Genomic DNA, 21,765 nt, shown 5'->3' with positions numbered 1-21,765 from the left:
TTATTAAAAGGTTGCTAAAGGATTTATTTGAAATTGTTCGTAAGCCTGCAAAATTAACACTATAACATAAAATATAAACAGAAAGCATTTACCAAGACAAGCTAAAAAGAATGCAGAAAAATGGACAAGAACCTACCCTTGCAAGTGCCTCCTCTACTGTTATCATCTTCTCTTTTACCATCATCATAAGCTGAATCCGTTCCTCATCACTCATTGTGATCTCACTAGCCACATAGCCGATGTCTTCACCTAGAAATAAACAAAGATATTTTATTTATAGCAGTGCCCACCCATGCTGGAAAAGTGAATGATTTGAAATCCCACCATTATTTTAATCGGGTCATAAAATAAAAAGTAAACATTCTAAATAGGTTCTTCAGTCTTACCTTTTGATGACTGCCGCATGATACCTTTTTGTGATTTGCGGAAGTTCTGCCAAAAAGATTTGTTTTTCTTCTTGCAATCACTCTTTCCTTTTAAGAAAAAGGAATTAAAGCATTCAAAATATATAAAATGGTACACCTAAAAAATTTCATACAGTGTATGTGACAACATTATGAGTTTTGCTTAATGAGCAAAAGAAAATTTCAAAAGTTTTTCCCTTAAACCTGCCAAAAGAATAGAGGAAGCAGTGTAGGCTGTATCCCATAATTTAAAGAGGCGTGGGGCTAAGAATTAGTTTATATCTTAACATTGTAACAGAACATACAATCAAAGTGAATTAAAAAAAACCACAACCCAATTGCCTCCAAACTGTTTTAATTTAAAGACTGTGTCCTATTCATTAAATAACAGAGGCACTAGTCAATTATAAATGCTTAATTAAGCAAAACTAAAAGGAACATTACCTTTTAAACATAAAAAAAAATATATATATACACACACACATACACATACACACACATATACATTAAAGGGACATTAACAGCGTCCAGGTCACGAGGGGGCAACCGCTCCGGACAAAGAGAGGACCACGGGAAAGGGACAAAGATGTTCTGGCCTGTTGGGAACCGTGGCCACCGCCAGGGGGCGCCTTAAGCCTTGCTGGATTGGGAACTGTTACTTCCGCCACACCAGGCAAGATGGCGGATGAACCTGCCAGGGCTGCTCGGAGTGCTTCCGGTGCACCAGTTAGTGCTGCCAGAAGATTGTCACTAGCCAACTGGAGCACATCCGGGCGAGAATAAACGCCGCCACCTCCTTACAGTCGACGAGCCAGAGTCGAGAGTGGGAGTAGGATAAAAGCTACCAGGAGGAGAATAGAGGCGGCTAAGGACTGAGTTAAAGAAGAGTTCATTGTGGGAGATTATTGCTGTGTACTTTGTGTAGTGTTTGGGACTGAAACCTGTATTTGTTTATGGAAAATAAATGTGTGACTTTGATAAAGATATGGTTTCTGACTGGTGGTGTCTGGGTGAGTCTCACTGTATATAACTATATATATATATATATATATATATATATATATATATATATATATATATATAATATATATATAGTATATATATATAATATATATATATAATATATATATAGTATATATGTAATATATATATAGTATATATAATATATATATAGTATATATTATATATATATATATATATATATATATATATATAGTATATACAGTGAGACTCACATACACATACACATATATATTTAAAGCAACAACAGGCCTACACATGTGCACATGTAGCCCTAGTCCTGTGCTACACGTGTGACAAAACTTGTTATTAAAAATAAAGTCACCTGAAAAACACATGTTCGACGTGAGTGAGGTCTAGTGGCCTAAATGCATACTCTCCGAGTGTACCATTTTACCTGATAATTCAATCTCAGAACAATTACCTTATGTGTGAAGGACCTTTGAAACAGGAGCACAACAAAAGGTGTTATGAAATAAGCTTTACATTTAAGGTTATTTGTTAACTGGATTGATTAACTTGTTGACTCTATTGAATACTGCATATACACAGTACCTGTTTATTAAAAATAAAATATATTACAAATATGCAGATGAATATTGTCTATTGCCTCAACCAAAATTAATGTTATTTTGATAGTAATGGGCACATCTTAATTTTTCTTTTACTTTGGCATCTGCATTTTATTAATCCTAAAGTTAAATCAAGTCCTGCTATATTAGGGATTGGTCCATAAAGTGTTGCTTTACACTGAGGAGAGTATTTTGTACCAGCTCAGTCATTTGCAAGCTAGCTTCCAGCATATGGAAAAATTTACAATTAAGAGGCCCATAGTAAGGTTTGCAGCAACTACAAATATGGCTCAAGAGAAGGTAGATGAGCTCCAGCTTTTTCCATTATGTCTATCCTACCTCCTGTAAATAATAATTTTTAACACACTTTAAGTTTTTATCTGTCTTCTCCAGTTGTGCCAGCTACACAACAAGGAAAGCAGACAAGGATAAATACACACACCAGAATTTTAGCCTCTGGAACATGAAAGTACCAGTAACACAAAAAATGGAATCTAGATTATATCTACTCATCAGTTACTGTATGATTACAACCTTTACTTGCCAAATCCACATGCAGCAAAAAAGTTATAAAAAAAACCAACTTTTTTTTCTAAAAAGCACTGAAAGCAGCAAAAACACATCCACAATGGAAGGGAAATAAATTCTGAAGGGTATACACTTAGACACCAGGAGGTAAACAGCAAGCAAGCTGGAGTTCTGCTTTCAATTACAGCATGGAAATTTTGATGGATTTTGTAAGCATGGCTTTTAAATAAGGCAGGGGGTTAGTGCTGACTGGGTGTATCACATTTGGACTCAAAAAAAAAACAAACAAAAAAAACAAATATAAATCTTGTCACATTTAAGAATGTGTTAAACATATCTTAAAAATGATAAACAAAAAGTGTTCTTGGGCTTGTGCTGCATAGCATTAAACTTAACTAAAGGATACAAACCTACAGATCCATCTTCAGAGCTTGATTTGTGAAGTGGTGTCCTAAGAAATTGGAAAAAAAAAAAGTTCACATATTATAGAAAAACAGTTTTAGAATTGTCATCCTTTTAGGCAATGCAGCTTGCTGGCTTCCCCTTCTGACTGAGCTTGTCAATTTTCTAATGACATAAATTTGGAGTGTTTGCTGGGTTGAGGTAAGAATGTTTGGGTGGTGCTAGAACCATTTGCTAACTATAAAGAACTTTTAAAAACTTAATGCAGAAAAAAAGCTTGCTGCTTGTTTTAAATAATCACTTTGACTATTTTGTGAACAATGGGGCCTTTTCACATATATGTCAAATGAGTTGCAATTGCTGACCTCACATGTTCGCAGCAGCAAAATCCCCTGACCACCCCGCCTACAAAATAAAAAACAAAACAAAATTGCATGACACCGGTTGCTAACCACCTAATGCTTCAAGAATTCAGCATATTCAACTATCCTTATAATCTCCACACGGGGGCATCATCACGATTTGTTCAAAAGGAAACAAAAGCAGTGTTTATTCACAAAGCATTACTGTCGATAATAAATTGCTGTGTTTCTCTGCTCACTTTACTGCTAGACCTACTGTTCTTTACTTTTACATTCCCCAAAACAAATTGCAGCATCAAGCAACATCACTGTGGCAAAAAGCACTATGCTCACTGTCTGGTCTCGCCACTTGATAAGTGCAGCATGCCATCTGAAAGACAACATACTAGCATATTCATGAGAGTTCAAGCACAACAGGAAAAAATATCAATTTGTTAACCTAAAAGGATATTGGAGCTTAGTCATTTGATTCTGAGAATTTTAAACTCTCTTTACCTAAAAAAAAATAAAATGATAAAAATGTAAAACAATACAATATGGTCTTTATCATTCAGACTTACAGTAGTGAGTGTCCCCAGAATACCCATGCTGATTTACGCCTAAGACCACTACAGTATGCTGGCCTTGAAACCACAAGGCTAAGGGTAAAAAGCCTAAATGCATACTCTGTGCTATCTACTGCACTATGTGATCCTGACCTATCCTTTGGTGATGATCACTATAAAAAGTGCACAGAGCTCTCCAAAATTTGCTGTGATTCTGTTGGAAGATACTGCACTATGGTTCCTTTGTAAAAATATTCTGTGATGTGTTCATTTATAGTAATAACAACAGATTAAAACAAAGAATACAGCATGGACAACTTTACTAAATCGCTTGGAAGCACACACTGTGAATGAATCCACAGAATAATCAATTATAAAATGGCATACACAACAAATCGAAAACTGTAAAAAAAAGTTCTGGTATTGGACACTAACTCTGGTCCTTCAGGAAGAGAACCCCTTAGAATAAGTCAAACATAAACACAAAACTGAAAGAAATGTACAAGCACTGTAGCCAAATACATTTATTTAGACTGGCAAGTTTTCCATTTAGAATTTAGATTAATGTTCCACCAGTATTTTTAAAAGTTTCTCAAGATATGACTCTAATCCATTCTTTCAACAGCTAGTGAATGTAACACTAAGTCCCCTACTATGGTAAAGATAACTGTAAACTGTTTCTTTAAGTCCAGTCTAAAGAATTACCTATGAAACATTCAAAATTAACTAATTATTATTTTTCAAATACTACATGAATAGGAATTGAAAGTATGATGTGCTGGATCCACAGCCATGTTCACATTCCTTTAGCAGTGGCATGGACAGTCCTGAACAGAAGATGAACCAGGGCAGGGAGCATAGAAGTGAAATATTTTTCTTCAAAAGAATACCGCAGCAGTAACATTCATGATCCTTGTGAGATATAGATGGACTGGGAGAGAATAGAGGGTTATGAAGTCACTGGAAACGGGTGTGTGGCACTCCCGATATCTTTGCAAAAAGATGAAGGTCCAAATCTTTAGTGTCTTGGGTCTTCCTGTTTTGCTATATGATTGTGAGACTTGAATGTTATCCATTGACCTGAGACAAAGACTGCACTCATTTGGTACGGTCTCTCTTTGGAAAATCTTTGGGTACCACTAGTTTAACTTTGTGTGAAACAAGCGGTTGCTCATGGAGTCTCAAATGAGGCACATTGCCTGCATTATGACGGAGTGTCAATTATGGCACTACGGCCATGTGGCGTGATTTCCCAAGGGTGATAAAGCTCGCAGGGATCTCCATTGTTAAGGACCTGAGAAGCTGGACCAGGCCAAGGAGATGCCCAAATAACACATGGTTGTAGCAGATAGATGGTCATTTCCGGAGGATAGGATCAGACCGCGTGTCTGCCTGGGGGGGTTGTCATCCGGGATCCTGAGCTGTTTTGTTATGAAGTGGGTGTGAAAACGAGCTGTACCAGTGCATGCTTCCCGACCTGACCTGACTCAAAAAGTAATTCTGAAATAAAATAACTTAACAATTATGCTTATAATACCAGAGTATACTTTTAACGCATGTTGTGTACATGTAAGCTAAATTATAAAACAAATATAATTCACAAGTGTGTCATATCCCTGGTTCTGTTAACTAACAAAATTAAATCATGCTGTAACATTTTGTATCAAACTCCTTGTCACAAGGCTTATGAGCAGGAAAGATGTGTTTATTATAGTAGAGTTGGTAAATCCTTTCATTAAACATGCACTGAAATGGGAATAGTTTTTAAATTTAGCTTTGTTTGCACCTTGATATGTTTACGTATATCAAAAAAGTCAAAAGTCAAAAACGTAAATCAAAGGCTATTTAAGTTGCATTGCCTATCTTCTCTTCAACTAACTTTTCCCAAAACAAAAAGACCCAAGCATCAATGTTGTTAAAATGTCTCAAGATGGTTACTTGCATCCAAATGTGCCCCACATCTCTATCTTTTGTGCGTCAGTTTTCTGTATCCTGATGCAAATATTCTAATGCTGTTCTTTTTTCTTGCCTTTCATTCTATGACATTTAGTTATAAAAGGTACATCTTCCCTCGATTGTTGAAGTGCTTTTGTGTTTTTCATTTCAATTAACTTTTTTGCTGTTCCATGCATCCACAGTTTTAGTGCTTCTAAAAAATTTAACTTTTTATTTTCTCAACAAAATTATAGAGGGTAAAGATTTTTTCTTCTAATTACAGATTACTTTTCCAAGTAATTTTTACATGTACCACCATTTCATATTCTCCATCGTCTGCGATGCAACAACCCGTTTATTTGAAATATTCAACTCAAATGGCTTCCACAGAATTCTTCAGTGTTCCATACCTCCCTTCTTAGGAATGTTCATACATTTTTTTTACTTGTATGTTGTTGTCATAATTTTCTGCAACAGGTCCCAAGTTTTTAAAGTTTTCTGTGCAAATAAATGTTTCTTAATAGCTCAGAATTATTCTGAAAAATATTTGTACTTCCAGTTTCCATGATGAGGAACTTACTGTTAAGTTCCCTATCTGCATCTCACAGTTGAACTCCAAACTATACGGACAGACAAACAAGCAGCTTGGTAGATTCTGTGGATGCCAGGGTACAAGCATAGAGGCTGGTAATCTCCAGAATATCCTGCATGTGTGAATCCATAAAGGGTGACAGGCAGGGGATTAGCACGAGTATAAGAAGGACAATGATAGCCAGAACAGAAGCTCAGGAATGCTCTATAAGATGCTAGAGGGCAACCATCTCGGTAGTTAGCAGGAATGCCAATGTCTGTGATCAGATAGTAAGTGAGGCCAGGGAAAAGACAAAGAGGTTGGTAAAACAAGACTTACCAAGCCACTACAGGGTACGTTTATCTGTATATGCTGCTCCTCAAAAAGAGTTCTAGAAAGCTGCCTTAGAGAGGTGGCCTCTTAAAAGAAACAGAAGGCTCGGGAGTAGAGGGATACCAAATGTCACCAGAAGCTGTTCTAGCCTGGCTGCAATTGACTTCATCGCCAAAGAACAACTCAAGTCACAGTCATATGGAGAGTGGTTGAAAAAAGAAAAAAAAGGCCAGGGTCTAAAAAGAAACTGAGTGTTTTGTGTGGCACTAGATTTAAAACCCATACGGTTGGGGCCAGAAGGACAGTAGATTGATGTTTTGGCTTTACACTTTTGCACTTTGAGATTCTCATGTGATCTTACCTTTCCCTCTGTTTTTTTTTTGTTCTGTTTCATAATGGTGTCATTTCAAGAATCTTTTTGTTGTATTTCAAACATAGATGCATACACAATATTGGGGATGTAAATGATTTACCTATAACTAACCATGCACAATTATTTTGTCAAGTAATTCTTACAAAATTCTATTTAAGTTTTTTCATTTTTTGGGCCTTATGATAAACATGGCATCATATATTTCTTTACTCTGCTCCACAGGTTATAATAGAGATCTCACAGAGGTGGAAAATAATGCAAATCATGATAAATTGACCATTGATCCAACTGGGCAAGGCAATCAGAAAGTTAGTGATCAAATTCATTGCTCATATAGTGTGGTAGACTCCTGAATATCAAAACAGTGAGTCTTCACAAAACCACGTCTACAAACACACATATTTGATACCTTTAAACTGAACTTACACAGACACCAAGCAGAAGTTGCCTTTATGTACCAAAAAAATGCATAAAACAGATTACATAAATTTTTCATAATCCTGATTAATTGAAATATTTAAGTTTTAAACTTTGTTTTCTAACACATAACACCAAACCAAAATTATATTTCCAAGACAATTGTACAACTCATAATTACACCATAAAAGTCTACTATGTATGCATGTGTAGATTTTCTGACATTGTAGAGTTTCACAAACATACCACACTCTTAAAAAGTAAAAAAAAAAATGCACAATGTACATTCTCAGTACGCAAAGGACACCCAGTACTTCAATAGTGCAGAAGTATATATAAAACATAAAAGCCAGATTCACTTTGTATTAATCCATCATTCACTTTAGCAACTATTAACACATCAACAGTAAAAATAACTTTCACGTCTTTAATGGACAATACTCAAAGCAGCCTAGAATAAATTCATCTTCCTGTTTAATAGCTAAATTTACCACTTCTGTCAAAAGGGGTTTCTAGATTAACAAACTCAAAACCCTTCTTTGTCACCACTGGGATCAACTCAAGCTCCCTGTGACTGTGTACTGGAAAAAGGAACCAAAAAAATAAATGAATCAAAATTCAGTTGGTCTAAATTTTAGACTAGACTGCACTTTCACCTTACTCCTCTACAGGTTACTGTCTGGAAAAAAATGCTATGCAAGTTCTAGAACAGAACAGATGGTGCAACTACATTCTCATTAAAGTACATGTACTGTATGATATACACACAGACACACACACACACTTCATCATTATTCACCCTTTGGTAAAAATGAATGTGTCTGTTTTAAAAAATCACAATGATCCCTCTTAGTTTATTTTGTTTTTTTATTACTCTTTAAAGAACAACAGACATAATTAGTGTCTAGCATTGCAATTTTACCTTAACATGTACAAATATGCATAGAAAAAAAAATAAAAAAACAGAAAGGAAATATCTGATTCTATTCTGATTCTGATTATAATATTCTGATTATAACTAGCCCATTAAAACAAAACTTGTAAAGAGAAATATAAAAAGGGAATGTGAATACAAAAATAAGTGTGGAGAAACATACAATTAAAGTTTCTCTTCTCCAGGAGATTGAGTTATCAGACAGTCCCATCATACAGCAACACCAAAGCCAAAAAAGAAAACATTGCTTTCTCCTATACATGCTATACATTGAATCCTTGGTACTTTACCTATGAGTAAGAAAGAATTACAGAGTAAAATAAGCCTTCACTATTCTTGTTAAATTTGCATGCCTCAAAACTGAAAAAAACAAGGTTTCATGCTTCTAAGCTTTGACCTTATGGGCATGTTTGTGAGAAAGAGGAGGAAAGTAAAGGGCCCCCATTCTATTATCATGTCACTATGTTGCCATGACACTGGCTCTTAAAGAGGGTTCAAACTATTTCAGTGTACACAAACAAGGACTTGCCTTACTAGGGCCACTACTGATATATTACTTGAAAAACTCCAAGAACATGTCTGAATTTGGCCCTGAAATATTGATTATACAACATGATTCCCTTAAAAGAAGCTGAAATGAAAAATGAAAATTTTGACACAAGACCAACCTATACAAAAAAATGCCTTTAAATAAATAACTATTGCTACAGCAGCTGTCAACACAGTCTGTGAAAATTTCCATATGAATGTACTGTGGTAATTGGGTTGCATACAGAGGCTATTTACTTTGTCAGCAAACAACTTTTCTACTTTTACCCATGAACTTCACCTGTATTTACCCTAAAAATTATATTTAATCACAACCTCTAGGAAAAGTCAATATTTTCAGTAAAAAAAACAAATATGTAACACTGAATCCATGTCTGTTTAGTTTTATCAGCAATATACTCAGGATATTTAGTGGACATGCTTATTATATCCGGTAATTTGAGGCTGATGACAGGCAGACATTCAATGATAGATACCGAGGCCAAAAATTATGTTAACTACACAGCAGTCTTTTTACTGAGAGTCCACTCCAACAACTTGTACAAAGATATGTCCAAACCCCACTGCACCACCCACTGCTGCCTAGCAATAATGCCCAAACATTATTACATTTATCTCAATATATAATAATGCTGTATAACACTCTTATTACACCAATACAAAAGTTATATACTGTATGTACATCTCTACAAAATCACTGCTTGCTTACTGTATGAGATGCAATTCTAAAGGCTAACCAACCATAAGAAGTTCCGTTCTGATGACTGTCCTCAGATTTAATACAAAAGTTTCTCTTTATTTTTTAATACATATGCTCTGAACAGAAAAAAAGCCATTTTTGTGTGCTAAAAACTGTGCCTGTTCATTTCTTATTCTCCTTCTTTTCTCATAAGCCTGCAAAGATCGAGTCATGAGGCTGTCATTTAAATTCCAACTATTGATTCTATAACCCTCAGTAAGTCACAAACTTACCAGTGTTTCAGTCATCAAAATATGAATTATATTTCAGTGGTGAGATTTGTATCTTCGAATAAAAACATTTTCACTAAAAATGTAAATGAAATATAATTTTATATACAAGGTACATAAAAGACATTTGGAGACCTGCTGTCTACAGTAAATTTAATCTGTTTGCTAAATTTATAAAATATTTATGTTTAGCTCATAAATTATATATATATTGATCTAGAAAGAAAGAAATATTTGTATATAGCAAAGTATAACTTTAACTCAAAAATTACTGAAGTGCAGCCTCTTATATGAATTCTTTCTTTATACACGATGTATACTATGATCATAAGTAATAATTCTAAAACTGTATAAAGACTAATCTGCTAATTAATTTCAGAACTGAAGGGAACTGGTGCTTATCCCAGCAAATTGTGCTCACAGCAGGAGAACGTAGAGGACAACATGCCAATCAATTGCAGAGCACATTACACAACCACAATCATTCATATCCTGACAGTTTTGAGTCATTAAATAATCTGTCATGTACATTTTTGCATGGTGAGTTTAAAATAGGAGTACTCAATTAAAGACCCGTACAGAAAAAGGTAGAACATGCAACTTTACACAAGCACTGCCCAGAGAGATTTGGATCCAGATCCCTGGATCTGTAAGGCAGCACTGCAAATTACTGCAAAGCTATTCCATGCTTATGAATGGTTATGTTATAGTTAGTGGGCAGGGAGTGACAAAACCAATCATATTTGTAAACATTCTGTTTATTTGCTTAATAACAAATTGGGAGCCTGGATTGTACTTCCTTTCATTCACATCAGCTGCTCAAACATTAACATGATGTAATCTAGTGGTTTCGAGAACATATATCCGACAGTAATTCTTTGTGAACATCATTGATTTAATGTTCTATAATTCTGAACATTTGCCTTTAAAATAAAAAGATGCATTTGGTTATGGCAATTGTAATTAGATTAGAAAGATCAAATTTAGCTGCTGAACTGTAGATCTGAAAGTGCTAGATACAGACTTGAGTGATTAAGGAAAATTGTAATTTTGTTTGAAAACAATCAAAGAGTTTGCAGGTGATATTGTTCTTGATCAAAGATGTATATAGTTTGAAATCTGGTTTTGACTTAACTTTGTTATTGACTTGGAGTTTTGTGGTGCTCCTTGGACACTGGTTACCATTCACCGTTAACAGTTCATCATCATATACTGTACTATGTTTGACCATCTTTCAGATACACCACTTATAAAAACAAACAAGGTCTTTGCCACTCTTCTTAAAAGTCATCCAAAAAGACTTTTACATTATGTTTTCCAGTTGCAATTACAATTTTCCTGAATAAAACAAACTCTTATGATAATTTATTGTGGCTTCGCACTGTTAAATTGTCAGCATACCTAATAATTTTACTCAAACCTTGCATTGTCTAATGCTTTTAATGTTATGTTTAATTTTTAAGTTTAATTGAAATGGTAAAAGGTACAATATTTGGTTTTAACATATGAGCAGACCATTAACTTATCCTAGAATTTGTAAGGAAGCAACATTTAAAGACTAATTGGAGACCTAAATATCATAACTAGGCTATACATAATGTATTGTAATGAACTTTGTTTTAAAAAACAGATTATAAAAACATTGTTTGTGGATCTCACTCAGCAGAGACATAATTGTGTTGCCTTACAGCTGGTATAACGTAACGTATATTCAAAACTATTATCAGAACAATGCTCACCCCATAGAAGTAGAGAGACAGGATGGAGTACTTCAGAGTTCAAGGCAGTGGGATTTTATTTGGATTTCCTGGATGCACACATGGCCTACAGATCTTGACTATTCATTCTTGTCTTAACACATTTTGTTTCTTGCAGTAAATATGAAGGGATACAGAAAAACAGTTTACTATGAAAAATAATTTAAAACTTCCCTTTCCTCATTCACTGTTTGGTATCTGAACAACTACGATTTATATGATATTTAAAAAAATGTACTAAAATAGGCTTTTGCCTGCAACAATTTTTATTGTAACCAATAAGTAGTACAAATACAAATGGAGCAGTGAGACTAGTCACTCTCTTGAATACTGAGCAAAGGAAAGAAATGGAAATGATGGTAGTATTACTTACTCTTCAGCTCAAGGAAGTGCTGTGTGGAGGTTCAATTTGCTCATTCCCCAGCCCCTTTGCACTCACAAGTGCCATTTTTTGCTTGTAGAAATTAAGTAACTACCTAGCCAGTGGGACCAGACAAAGAACTGAGTTTTGGGCAAAATTGGGGTTGGGTTTTCTATCTAATAAATGAAAGTGAACTATTATTTATTTTGCATTTATTTTTATTAAAATAAATTCATAACTAATATTGTATGCTTGCTTACTCTTTCCGTCTCATGTATGCATCATTTTACTTTTCCTTGATGAAAGTCTAAAACATACAGGAGACAAGGATGACAAGACAAAAAACAGTTTGGAACCCGACGATGTAATCTAGTGGTTTCGAGAACATATATCCGACAGTAATTCTTTGTGAACATCACTGATTTAATGTTCCATAATTTTGAACATTTGCCTTTAAAATAAAAATATGCACTTGGTTATTGCAATTGTAATTAGATGGTTATTCTTCTACTTGCTCTGCCCCACTAAAGATGTGTTATATCAGGAAAATAAACTATATACTGTGTAGAATATGGGTGTAACAGCTTTCCTGTTAATTAATCATAAAGAGCAATTATGGACAAAATATTTTGCCAATACTGATAATATTGTAATTCCTCGGTTATGTCTAAAAGTTCCTAAAAAATTAAAAAAAACAAATAAATAAATACAAGTGGGTTCTGATTTGTGCCCAGCACACTGAATTGTAAGAAAGTCTTCCCCAGAAAGTGCTTCTTCACACTTTTCAAGCAACTGCCTATCAAAACGTTTCTGTACATCAATGCCCATGCTCATATGGTTTCTTTTTTCTTTACATCATACAAAAGTAGTCGAACACGTTGAAAGATCAGAGATTTAATTGGGTGTGCACGGGACAATTTACATTTGTTTAAAGGATGCATCTTTCCCAAGATTGTATACAAAACTAAGGAGTCTCAGATATCTTAATTCTGAAACCCATTCTAAAATTCTTTAGCATACAGATGTTTAAAAGCCTAAGGAAACAGAGCTGTACAAAGATGTGTTTGATCAGGTGATTATATTAGGAAATAATGAAAAAATAAACAAGATAGTTAATTTTGTTTAAAATCAATCATATCTCCGACTATCAAGAGGAATTTAAAAGAAAACACATAACAAAGTGGAAATAAAAACACAGGCTGAAGCTTTCAACATTGAGCCAACGAATAACTACCTAACAGAGGGGAGAAAAAAAAAAAATCAGTAGAACAATTAATAACTACAGTTTCCAAAACTGACCATTTCAGTTATTAATGAAGGCAAGTTGCACATAAAAATTGACTCTTTGTATTATAGTACAGTACTGTTACAGTACTAGCAACACAGTAAATGTTTCAATACACAGTGCCAATTTTATACAACGGCAAACCTACAATCAATTTTTAGTTTTTTTTTTTTACCAGACCCTCCCTCTTTGTACAGTAAAATATAAGAATTCAAATCCAGTCTACACTATAAAGTGATTATCTAGGTAGGACTGATGTAATTCTGACAAGAATAGAATAGGAAAGTAAAGTATTTTATCAATGTACCTTCATAGTGAACATGACTTCCAGGGCACCTTACAAGCATAGCACAAGTGTTTAAATCATGCCCCCTTTATCATAACACAGATTTTAGAAGAACAACTGGCATTTGATTTATTTATGTAGCCTGCAGACAGCATCAAAGAGTAAACTTCTTAAAACTAGTTTTGAACTCATCCCTATTACAGAAGTCTTCAACATCTGCCCAGCAGACCTGCTCTGGGTTACACAGTCAGTGGAAGGTACTAAACTTGCAATCTTTTACAGTGCAGTCCCTTTGCAACCCAGTTCACATATTGCTTTATTTAAATTACTCTTCTTGTTCTACAATATATTTATTTTCTTGTCTGCATAACTTTTACAAAAGTCTACATTCCAACAAAACCACAGTATTCATTTTACTGAGGGTGGAAATATCTCACACATCTTGTATTGTAACATCACAAATGCAAATAAGTAATCCAGACAAAAATTCATCTCAAGGAGCCAATGGCTCCTAAAAAAAAAATGGTAGCCAATAGGTTTGATTTACATGCCAAATAATCAAATATGTAAAATATTAGTCTTTCATCTCTTACCTTTCTAAACTCTATGTATATGTGCCTAATTATTTTCCTTCTAATGCGCAATGCATCCTTCCCTTGTGTTTTTATGCCTGTCTTGATGATTTGGGTACATTGCAATCTATGTACAGTCATTATGAACTTTGTATTTTACTCAGGCTCTGAGTTGGCGTCACTGGCGACGAAAATGCCATTGTCAGAGGGCCATCCAGTTTGATTTGGTCTTCTTTTACTCTTGTTTGAAGTGAGGCAGTGTTTGACACAGGGCGCAGGAAACTGCTCAAGTGATGGGCCTTCTATGCTAATTGTGACTAAATCCTCCAAGGTTGAGACATGCGTGTTATCCTGGGGCACCACATTTTTATGCTGAGCAAGTGATTCTACCCAGTGTTCCGAAGAAACTCCTGCAACTTCCCATTCTTTAATGGTCTGTCTGATATCCATCCGATTGTGAGAACACAACTGTCAATAGCTGCTACAGTTTGAGGCAAAATCAAAGAAGGCAGAAGCTACTCATTTCTATAGCTCTGCTCTCGCCACTGAAATGAGTGCCCACCAGTGGATGACAAAAGACTTTCTACAACCTTTTAAAATATATTTTGAAGAATTATAGTTGTCCAGTGTTCATTTTGTAAGCATCAGACAGAGGGGCACACATTTTTACAGCTCTGCTCCATCTGGAACAATAAATGTACCTTCTAGTGGATAGGACAAAAGTGCACAGTAGAGAAAAATGTGACAAAAGACTTCATAGATTCTTTTAAATAGATTTAGCTCATTTTAGCTATTCAGTGTTCATTTTGTAAACAGAACAGCATTTCAACAACAAAGGCTCAACTGTGAAAATGAGTGTCCCCCTCCAAGTGGAAGGGATGGAGAGGCACATTAAATATGAAATTGATAAGAGTCATTTGGAATACATTTTGAACAAATTTAGCTATACAGTGTTCATTATGCAAGCAGCTTATAGGGGCACATATTTCTACAGCAAATGCTCAGATGTGGAAATGAGTGTTCCCTCTGGTGGAAGGGATGCAGGGGCATAGTAGATATGAACATGCACTTGAAGACTGCCTGATAGGCTTATTAGATACACTGTGCAGCATTTAAACTACACAGTGTTCACAGTTTGATCCATTTTAATCTGCCGTGATCAGCTGTGCATGTAATATACAGGAAAATGAGTTTTATAGGATAATGATACCTGCTGTGAAAATGAGAACAACCTGACTCCAATTTAAAGGGGTGGACATGGCAGTTTTTTTTTTAACATATTTCATTCACAAGGTTTTAATCACTCATACTGTATAACAAAGATGAAATTTGAGCTCCACCACAAAGCCTTTCCTGTGGAAGTGTTTTTTCCCCCATTAAAAAACTACCTGAGTAAATGATTAAGAGCAAGACACCCCATGTGGCATAAAAGTGGAATTAGTACATTTATTTTAACAATTTGTCTTTAAAATTTCTTTATATAGAGTTAAGTAATGAAATATTATTATTAATATAATTTGTTTTACTTAATCTTATTTTCCATGTTTCTAATTTGATGATTTCCCATTGAAGAAATTAGTGGCATTTATCAAAACCATTTTAACAAAGTGTAGTGTCTGCTGTTAATCACAGAGCACCCCAGTAAAACAACAATATAACTTGTAGTACAACTGCAATCTTAAAACACAGTCTTCATGATATCCCAGTACATGAGGAAACATTGGACAGGTGGCTGCACATGCATGTTTACTGACAGACAGGCCAGCATTTTGCACGAAGCATGTGTTAAATCAAAAGGAAAATGGCATGCAAAGATGCGTGAACACTAGGAGATTTGTGACAATCGCACCTTAGTGTGCCTGTACCAGATCAGAAGGCACTACTGAATTCCGCAGGACGCATGATGGGATGATGAATTTCAAATGTTTTGCCTTCCTTGCATTTTGATAACCGGTTACATTATATTCAACCCCTTGTTCACTATTCTGGCACAAGCATAACCAGACTCTGGTTGAAATTCACCACTTTGGAATACATGATTGCCGTGTCAGCCGCACAGTGTACTTAGACATATGTTCGAGTTTGTGTCTCCAAGTCTAATGTCTTTTTTGTCCCTCACACGCTGCGCGGATGCGTGAAGTATATAAACTAAACTTTAAAAGGCTCACGGATACCCAAAGGGGAGCCCTTACCAACAATGTTAACACAATATGTTAACAGAGTATCCGCTAAACAATAAAAAAATAAACAAATAAAGTAAATAAATAAATAAATTTAAAAATAAATAAAAAATCTGCATCTGTTACAATATAATTAGTTTAAAGTTGATTTCATTTGCCACTGGCAAACTAAGCAGAAATGATAATCACCAAAGCCCACTTTTGGTTGCATTTGTGATCATTTTAGTCACAGTCTGGAGCTCTGAAATAATTCAAATTTTCAACCATAATTTCAGTGTTTACATGTGGATAATTGCTGAATTTAGGAATTAATAAACTTCAAACAAATCTACGTTGCATGCTGTTTTTTATTTTTGAGGTATGGCAGTTCTTACTCTCACAAAAATACTGTTAAGATTGTTTTAGTAGCCAGATTCAGCATACCAAGCTTTTTCTTTTCTTTTTTTTTGCCCACTACGCACACCCCTCACACACGTGTGTCAACTGGCAATATAAAAGCATCACCCAACTACTACATTTGCTCAAATTAAAAACCACAACATGGCATTTCAAAGTGAAACGATGCTGCCTAAAAGATCCATATGCCGGGGATGAAATCTTGGCCTGAACACTGTGTATATTTTCAATCTCTTTGTTGATTTTTCTGTGTTTACTCATGTACAGTACATGTAAGGTTAACTGGTGACTAGAAATTGTTTCCAAATGATTGAGTGTAGGTATGTTTCAGTATGGACCTGCAATGGACTGGCTGTCAAATTCAGAGCTTGTCCCAAGCTAGTGCTTGATGCAAGATGCATAATTTACAGTACCTATTAACATGACATAAAAATTGGGGTTCCATCACAGATGAATGACAGTGATGGCTTAGTTAAAGAAGGCCTTTATTTTTAAATAACTTGAGTTAAAATACAGTGTAACTGCATAATATATTTTTGAAAATTGTATTGAATTTTATAAAGAAGTTTTATCTAAAAAACATTATAAGGCTGTTCTCACCATAAAGGGCAGACATTTAACATGCAAAATTTCAATACTGAGCATACTTTAATGTGAACAGTAAGAATCCTTCTGAATTTTAAATATATATTGGCTATAGCATGTACAAATATTACTGTACACGAAATGCAATATACTGCAAGCTTCGGTATTCTTTAAAAAACATGGTATATAATATAAAAATGTAATGTATGCTGTGGCTTACTGTCAAAAAGCGTCACATATTTAACACCCACATCCAGTATAAAATATTTATTATTGTAAGAAAGAATGAGACACATATTATGTAAAATGTATCATATTCCCTATGAAATGCTTTATCAAAAATAAAAAAAAGACTGTGGCAGTAAACACACTTTAGAACTACTGGTTACTATTATCAAAAGAAATAAAAAACAAAACTAAAACAAAAACAAAACAAAATTATTTTAAGAAATGGTGCTGCCATGACATAAGATGGTGCTAGGATTCAACAGAATTAAATAAATGTTGTAAAATGTCTTTCATACAAGTTCATTTTAACAGGAAGAACCAGCAGCCTAGTCACATTTTTGAAAAGATTAAGAATGGAACTGTAAATAATTTAATACTTCAGTCATGTTCCTTTAAAGAATATATTCGTTCCAATAGGAACTAGCACAAAAACATTAAACCCATAAGGTAATATTACATATATACGAGCAAAAACATATGACATTTTTTTGAGTGAATACAGAAGTCTGTAAAATCAACTATGATGACTTGGATTACTTGCCCAAAAACTCTATGTAAAATGGTACACCAGATGGTTAAAGCACAACATAAAATGGTTGGTTTTATTATTTAATTCAAATAAGCATTGATGACACATTACCGTGCTAAATCAATTTTTATTAATACCTATGAAAAAATGCTCTGAAAGGCAGTAGCTAATCTGAGCTAAAAATTAAATCAGAAATGAATAGGATCATAAAAACACACTAATATAATGTTGACATCTTCTTTGTTAGAAAATAGAGTGACTCGTATACAAATATCACTCAAAAGTTGAACAGTCTAAGGTTGAAGGTTTTTTTTTTTCTGCTTTCTAATTTTGCTTCTCATTATCAGGCCGCTCCATCCAGTAAAACGAACAATGGACGGAAACAATGGACGGAAACACACTGTTTATCGAAGGCTATTTAATAAAAATGCCCCCAAGGGCAGCGGGAAACGGGATTGTACAGACTTCCTGTGCTGATGCAAAAGCTGATGGTCTGAATAATGTGGGATGCTATGATTTGCACGTTAGTCATGGATATCCTTTTCTAAGTGTTAAGTGAGTTACAGGGCATGAGGTAAATTGTTGGCATGAATCACGAATGTCAAGGACCTTAACATAAGGAGATTCAAGGCGATTCAATTTATATTGATGTAATTACAAATAATGCAATGTCTGACTTACAAGTAACACTTCCAGCATCATCATTATTATTCTATAAACATGTAAGGCATTTTGGTAGTAGAAAATGAGCATACACAAAATAAAAACAAATTAGGAGGATTTTGTATTGTTTTTCTTCAAAACTTCAATTAGCCAATATATTTTCTTCTAAATGTAAATAATAAAGTACAGTCCTAAATCCCACTTAGGACTTCCTCAGAACAGATAAAGGAGTAGCCTTATTCAATTATTTAGCCATACTGGGGGCATTATTTAAGGTGCTTAACTATAGCTTTAACACTGTTGTAAACACAGAGAAAGTTATTTCATTTAAAATATGTGTATAAAATGAACAGACAATGAATAAGGCAGGAACATTTTTTCAGTCAAAAACAGCAGCACCTATTAAAGTAAAAACAATTCTCAATAAGCACAATTTCAACAGACGTTTTCATCCACATAAAAGTCAATATTGTGGTCAAGTATTACAAAAAATGTAACGTGCTGTAGATGAAAAGTAAAGAAATATGAGTGCAAATCAAAAAACAACTAAAAAATCCTCCAATTTAGAATTAATTGTGTAAAGAATGTGCAGATGCAGACTGGCAGTATTTATTAACTTATTTGTCAGGAGACACTTACTTCCTCTCGACCTCCGGTGTTGATACTGTGCTGCTGAAGCCAAGTGACTCCTGTAAATACATATTAAAGCACATACAAATATTACAAGATTAGAATCAAAGGGCTAAAGGAAGCGATATGGAGCCAAACACTTAGGACATAAGGAAATACATTATAGTCCTTCAATAAAGATCTTCACCTCATATGTGGAACGCTGAAGGCAACTCTACAGTGCCATCATATCCAAGAATTAAGTACATTTAAAGATGTCATCACCCACTCCATGATATAATCCACATTTTATATCTTGCCAAAATATAAAGAAAGACTAAGTAAAAGTTAACTGGACTTTAGCTCCCAAATCATTTCCATTTCAAATGTAGTATACAAAATTTTGTTACATCTTTACTCACTTCAACTTGGGATCGCAACTGCAGTGATGAAGAGTTAGCATCAGGTTTCTCCTGATAAAGAAACACAAAAAAATAAAAAATAAAAAAACACACAATATTAATGTAATGCATGACTTGTATGTTTTTAAGTAAGCAACAACACTTTACAAACATGTTTTACAAAATAACTGAGACACAATAAAAGATAAAATATTGCAATACATGGACAATATACAATACAGTATCGTGGAGGCACAGTCATCAAAGAGATTCAAAATGTCGATGTAAAAATTCTAAATTCAGTCATTTATTACACACAATTATATCAATCTTAAAATAGTATAATTTGTGAGGCTACAAGTAAAGACTCACAAATCGTTACTCTACAATAAACAAAAACACAAAAGTATGTCCAAAAAAATATGACTAAAAATAAGTAAAATTAAAGTGAACAGGCCTCGTCAGGGTTAAGACCTAAATGCAACAGAGGCACTGTGGCAGGACTCGAATTGAATAGTTTGAGAACTTAGCAATGCTTCTGCATTTAAGCAGTTGTGCAAAAAGAGTAAGCTGAAAATTTCTCCATAGCAATGTGAAAGACTATTATCAAGTTGTGGAAAGTGTCTGGTTGCAACTAAAGTTGGTGCCACCTGTTACTAGGTGTAAGAGACAATCACGTTTTCCCCCCCACACAGTGCCATTTGATATGAACAACTTTATTCATTCAATAAACACCACAAGTTTACAAAAAGGTTACTTGTTCCTCAGGTGTCCTTTGTATAATATAAGATTACGTGATAAAGACATAAAAATATTCAGTCAACAATTTACAATAAAAAAGGAAATTAGGAAATACTTTTTCACTACACTGTAATGGTTTGATTGTTATTTAATTAAAACAAATTAGGAAACATTAACAGAGTGAAATCAAACAAACTAGTTTTATTACCACTTAGGGTGCACTGTACTTAGAAACATTATTTGCCATATGGCAAACACGACATCGCACATTATCAAGCAAAATTGTTCTAATTGCAAATATACTTGCATATTTTCTGCCTTTACTGCAGATAATAGCTCAGAGTTCTGCTTAACATCACCACTGATTGGCTGATGGGCAAGGTTGAAAAAGCAGCTACTGGTGGAATTGAGGTGAACAACTTCCTGCTATTAAATCTCAGATTTGCCATCAACGTTACTATCTGGCACAGTTTGGTGCATTGCTACAGTTGATGCTTAATTTGGTTAGTCATGTAGCAGTTCAAGTTGACCTGATTACATATGTAGATAAAACCAAATCTCTAGCCATCAACATCAAGCAGCATCCCATACTCCATTATAACTGTTGTCATATTAAACAGCTTAGTTTAGACTGAACCAGTGGCAGTGTTCAAGTTTTTGAGAGGCCATGTAGACACTTATGTACAAATAATGTCAACAGTTGCACAGTGGCAGCTGTAACCATTTTAGGTACCACCCTGAAGCTGTTTTTAGATGTTTTATGATAACAAGCTTCCTGAGAACTACATGTCTACCAAACTATAGTGAAACAACCTTGTTACATGGTATGAAAAATTAGGTGCCAAGTAACTATTCAAAGTATGAAATGAGAGACAGGGGAATGGAGTGAAACACAAGTCACATATCGTCATCAGTTAACAGGAATATACCCTCTTAAGGGCTTTACTAAAACTGTAAGAAATGACTGCATTAGAGCAGAAGGTAGGTAAGCAACTCTGTTCCTGGACAGCTCCAGAATATCTGTTTTTACTCTTTATTACTGATCAATGCACATTAGTAAAAATAAAAGGCTTCTGTGCTTTTGACTTCAAATTATTATTTTTCAGATAGTATCCAGGTGTCTGAAACAAATCTTAGCAAGTTAAAAATATTAAAATATGTCTTGCACTAGCTCTGGTAATTTTAATCTATCATAATGCACACATGCAGTTTTTCCTGGACAACTAAGATGTTCCAGGCAAGAATATAAATGTATGCC

At 34.4% G+C, this 21,765-nt stretch overlaps 1 protein-coding gene across 9 annotated transcripts in view; it reads right to left on the bottom strand.

Annotated features, from left to right (window-relative positions):
• The window catches only part of sash1a (SAM and SH3 domain containing 1a), a 919,927-nt gene that overhangs the window by 62,201 nt on the left and 835,961 nt on the right, over nt 1-21,765 (bottom strand). For all 9 annotated transcript variants that reach the window (XM_039747549.1, XM_039747550.1, XM_039747556.1 and 6 more), the window contains exons 3-7: nt 19,788-19,838; nt 19,396-19,445; nt 2,935-2,975; nt 387-473; nt 137-249 (exon numbers count right to left, since the gene is read on the bottom strand). In XM_039747549.1, coding sequence (XP_039603483.1) covers nt 137-249; nt 387-473; nt 2,935-2,975; nt 19,396-19,445; nt 19,788-19,838 — 342 coding nt within the window. The remainder of the gene's footprint in view (nt 1-136; nt 250-386; nt 474-2,934; nt 2,976-19,395; nt 19,446-19,787; nt 19,839-21,765) is intronic.

Source organism: Polypterus senegalus, chromosome 3 (genome assembly GCF_016835505.1).
Source record: "Polypterus senegalus isolate Bchr_013 chromosome 3, ASM1683550v1, whole genome shotgun sequence".
NCBI classification, from domain to species: Eukaryota; Metazoa; Chordata; class Cladistia; order Polypteriformes; family Polypteridae; genus Polypterus; species Polypterus senegalus.
The sequence above is the reverse complement of the archived record's forward strand: the minus strand, read 5'-3'. Positions and strand labels throughout refer to the sequence as shown.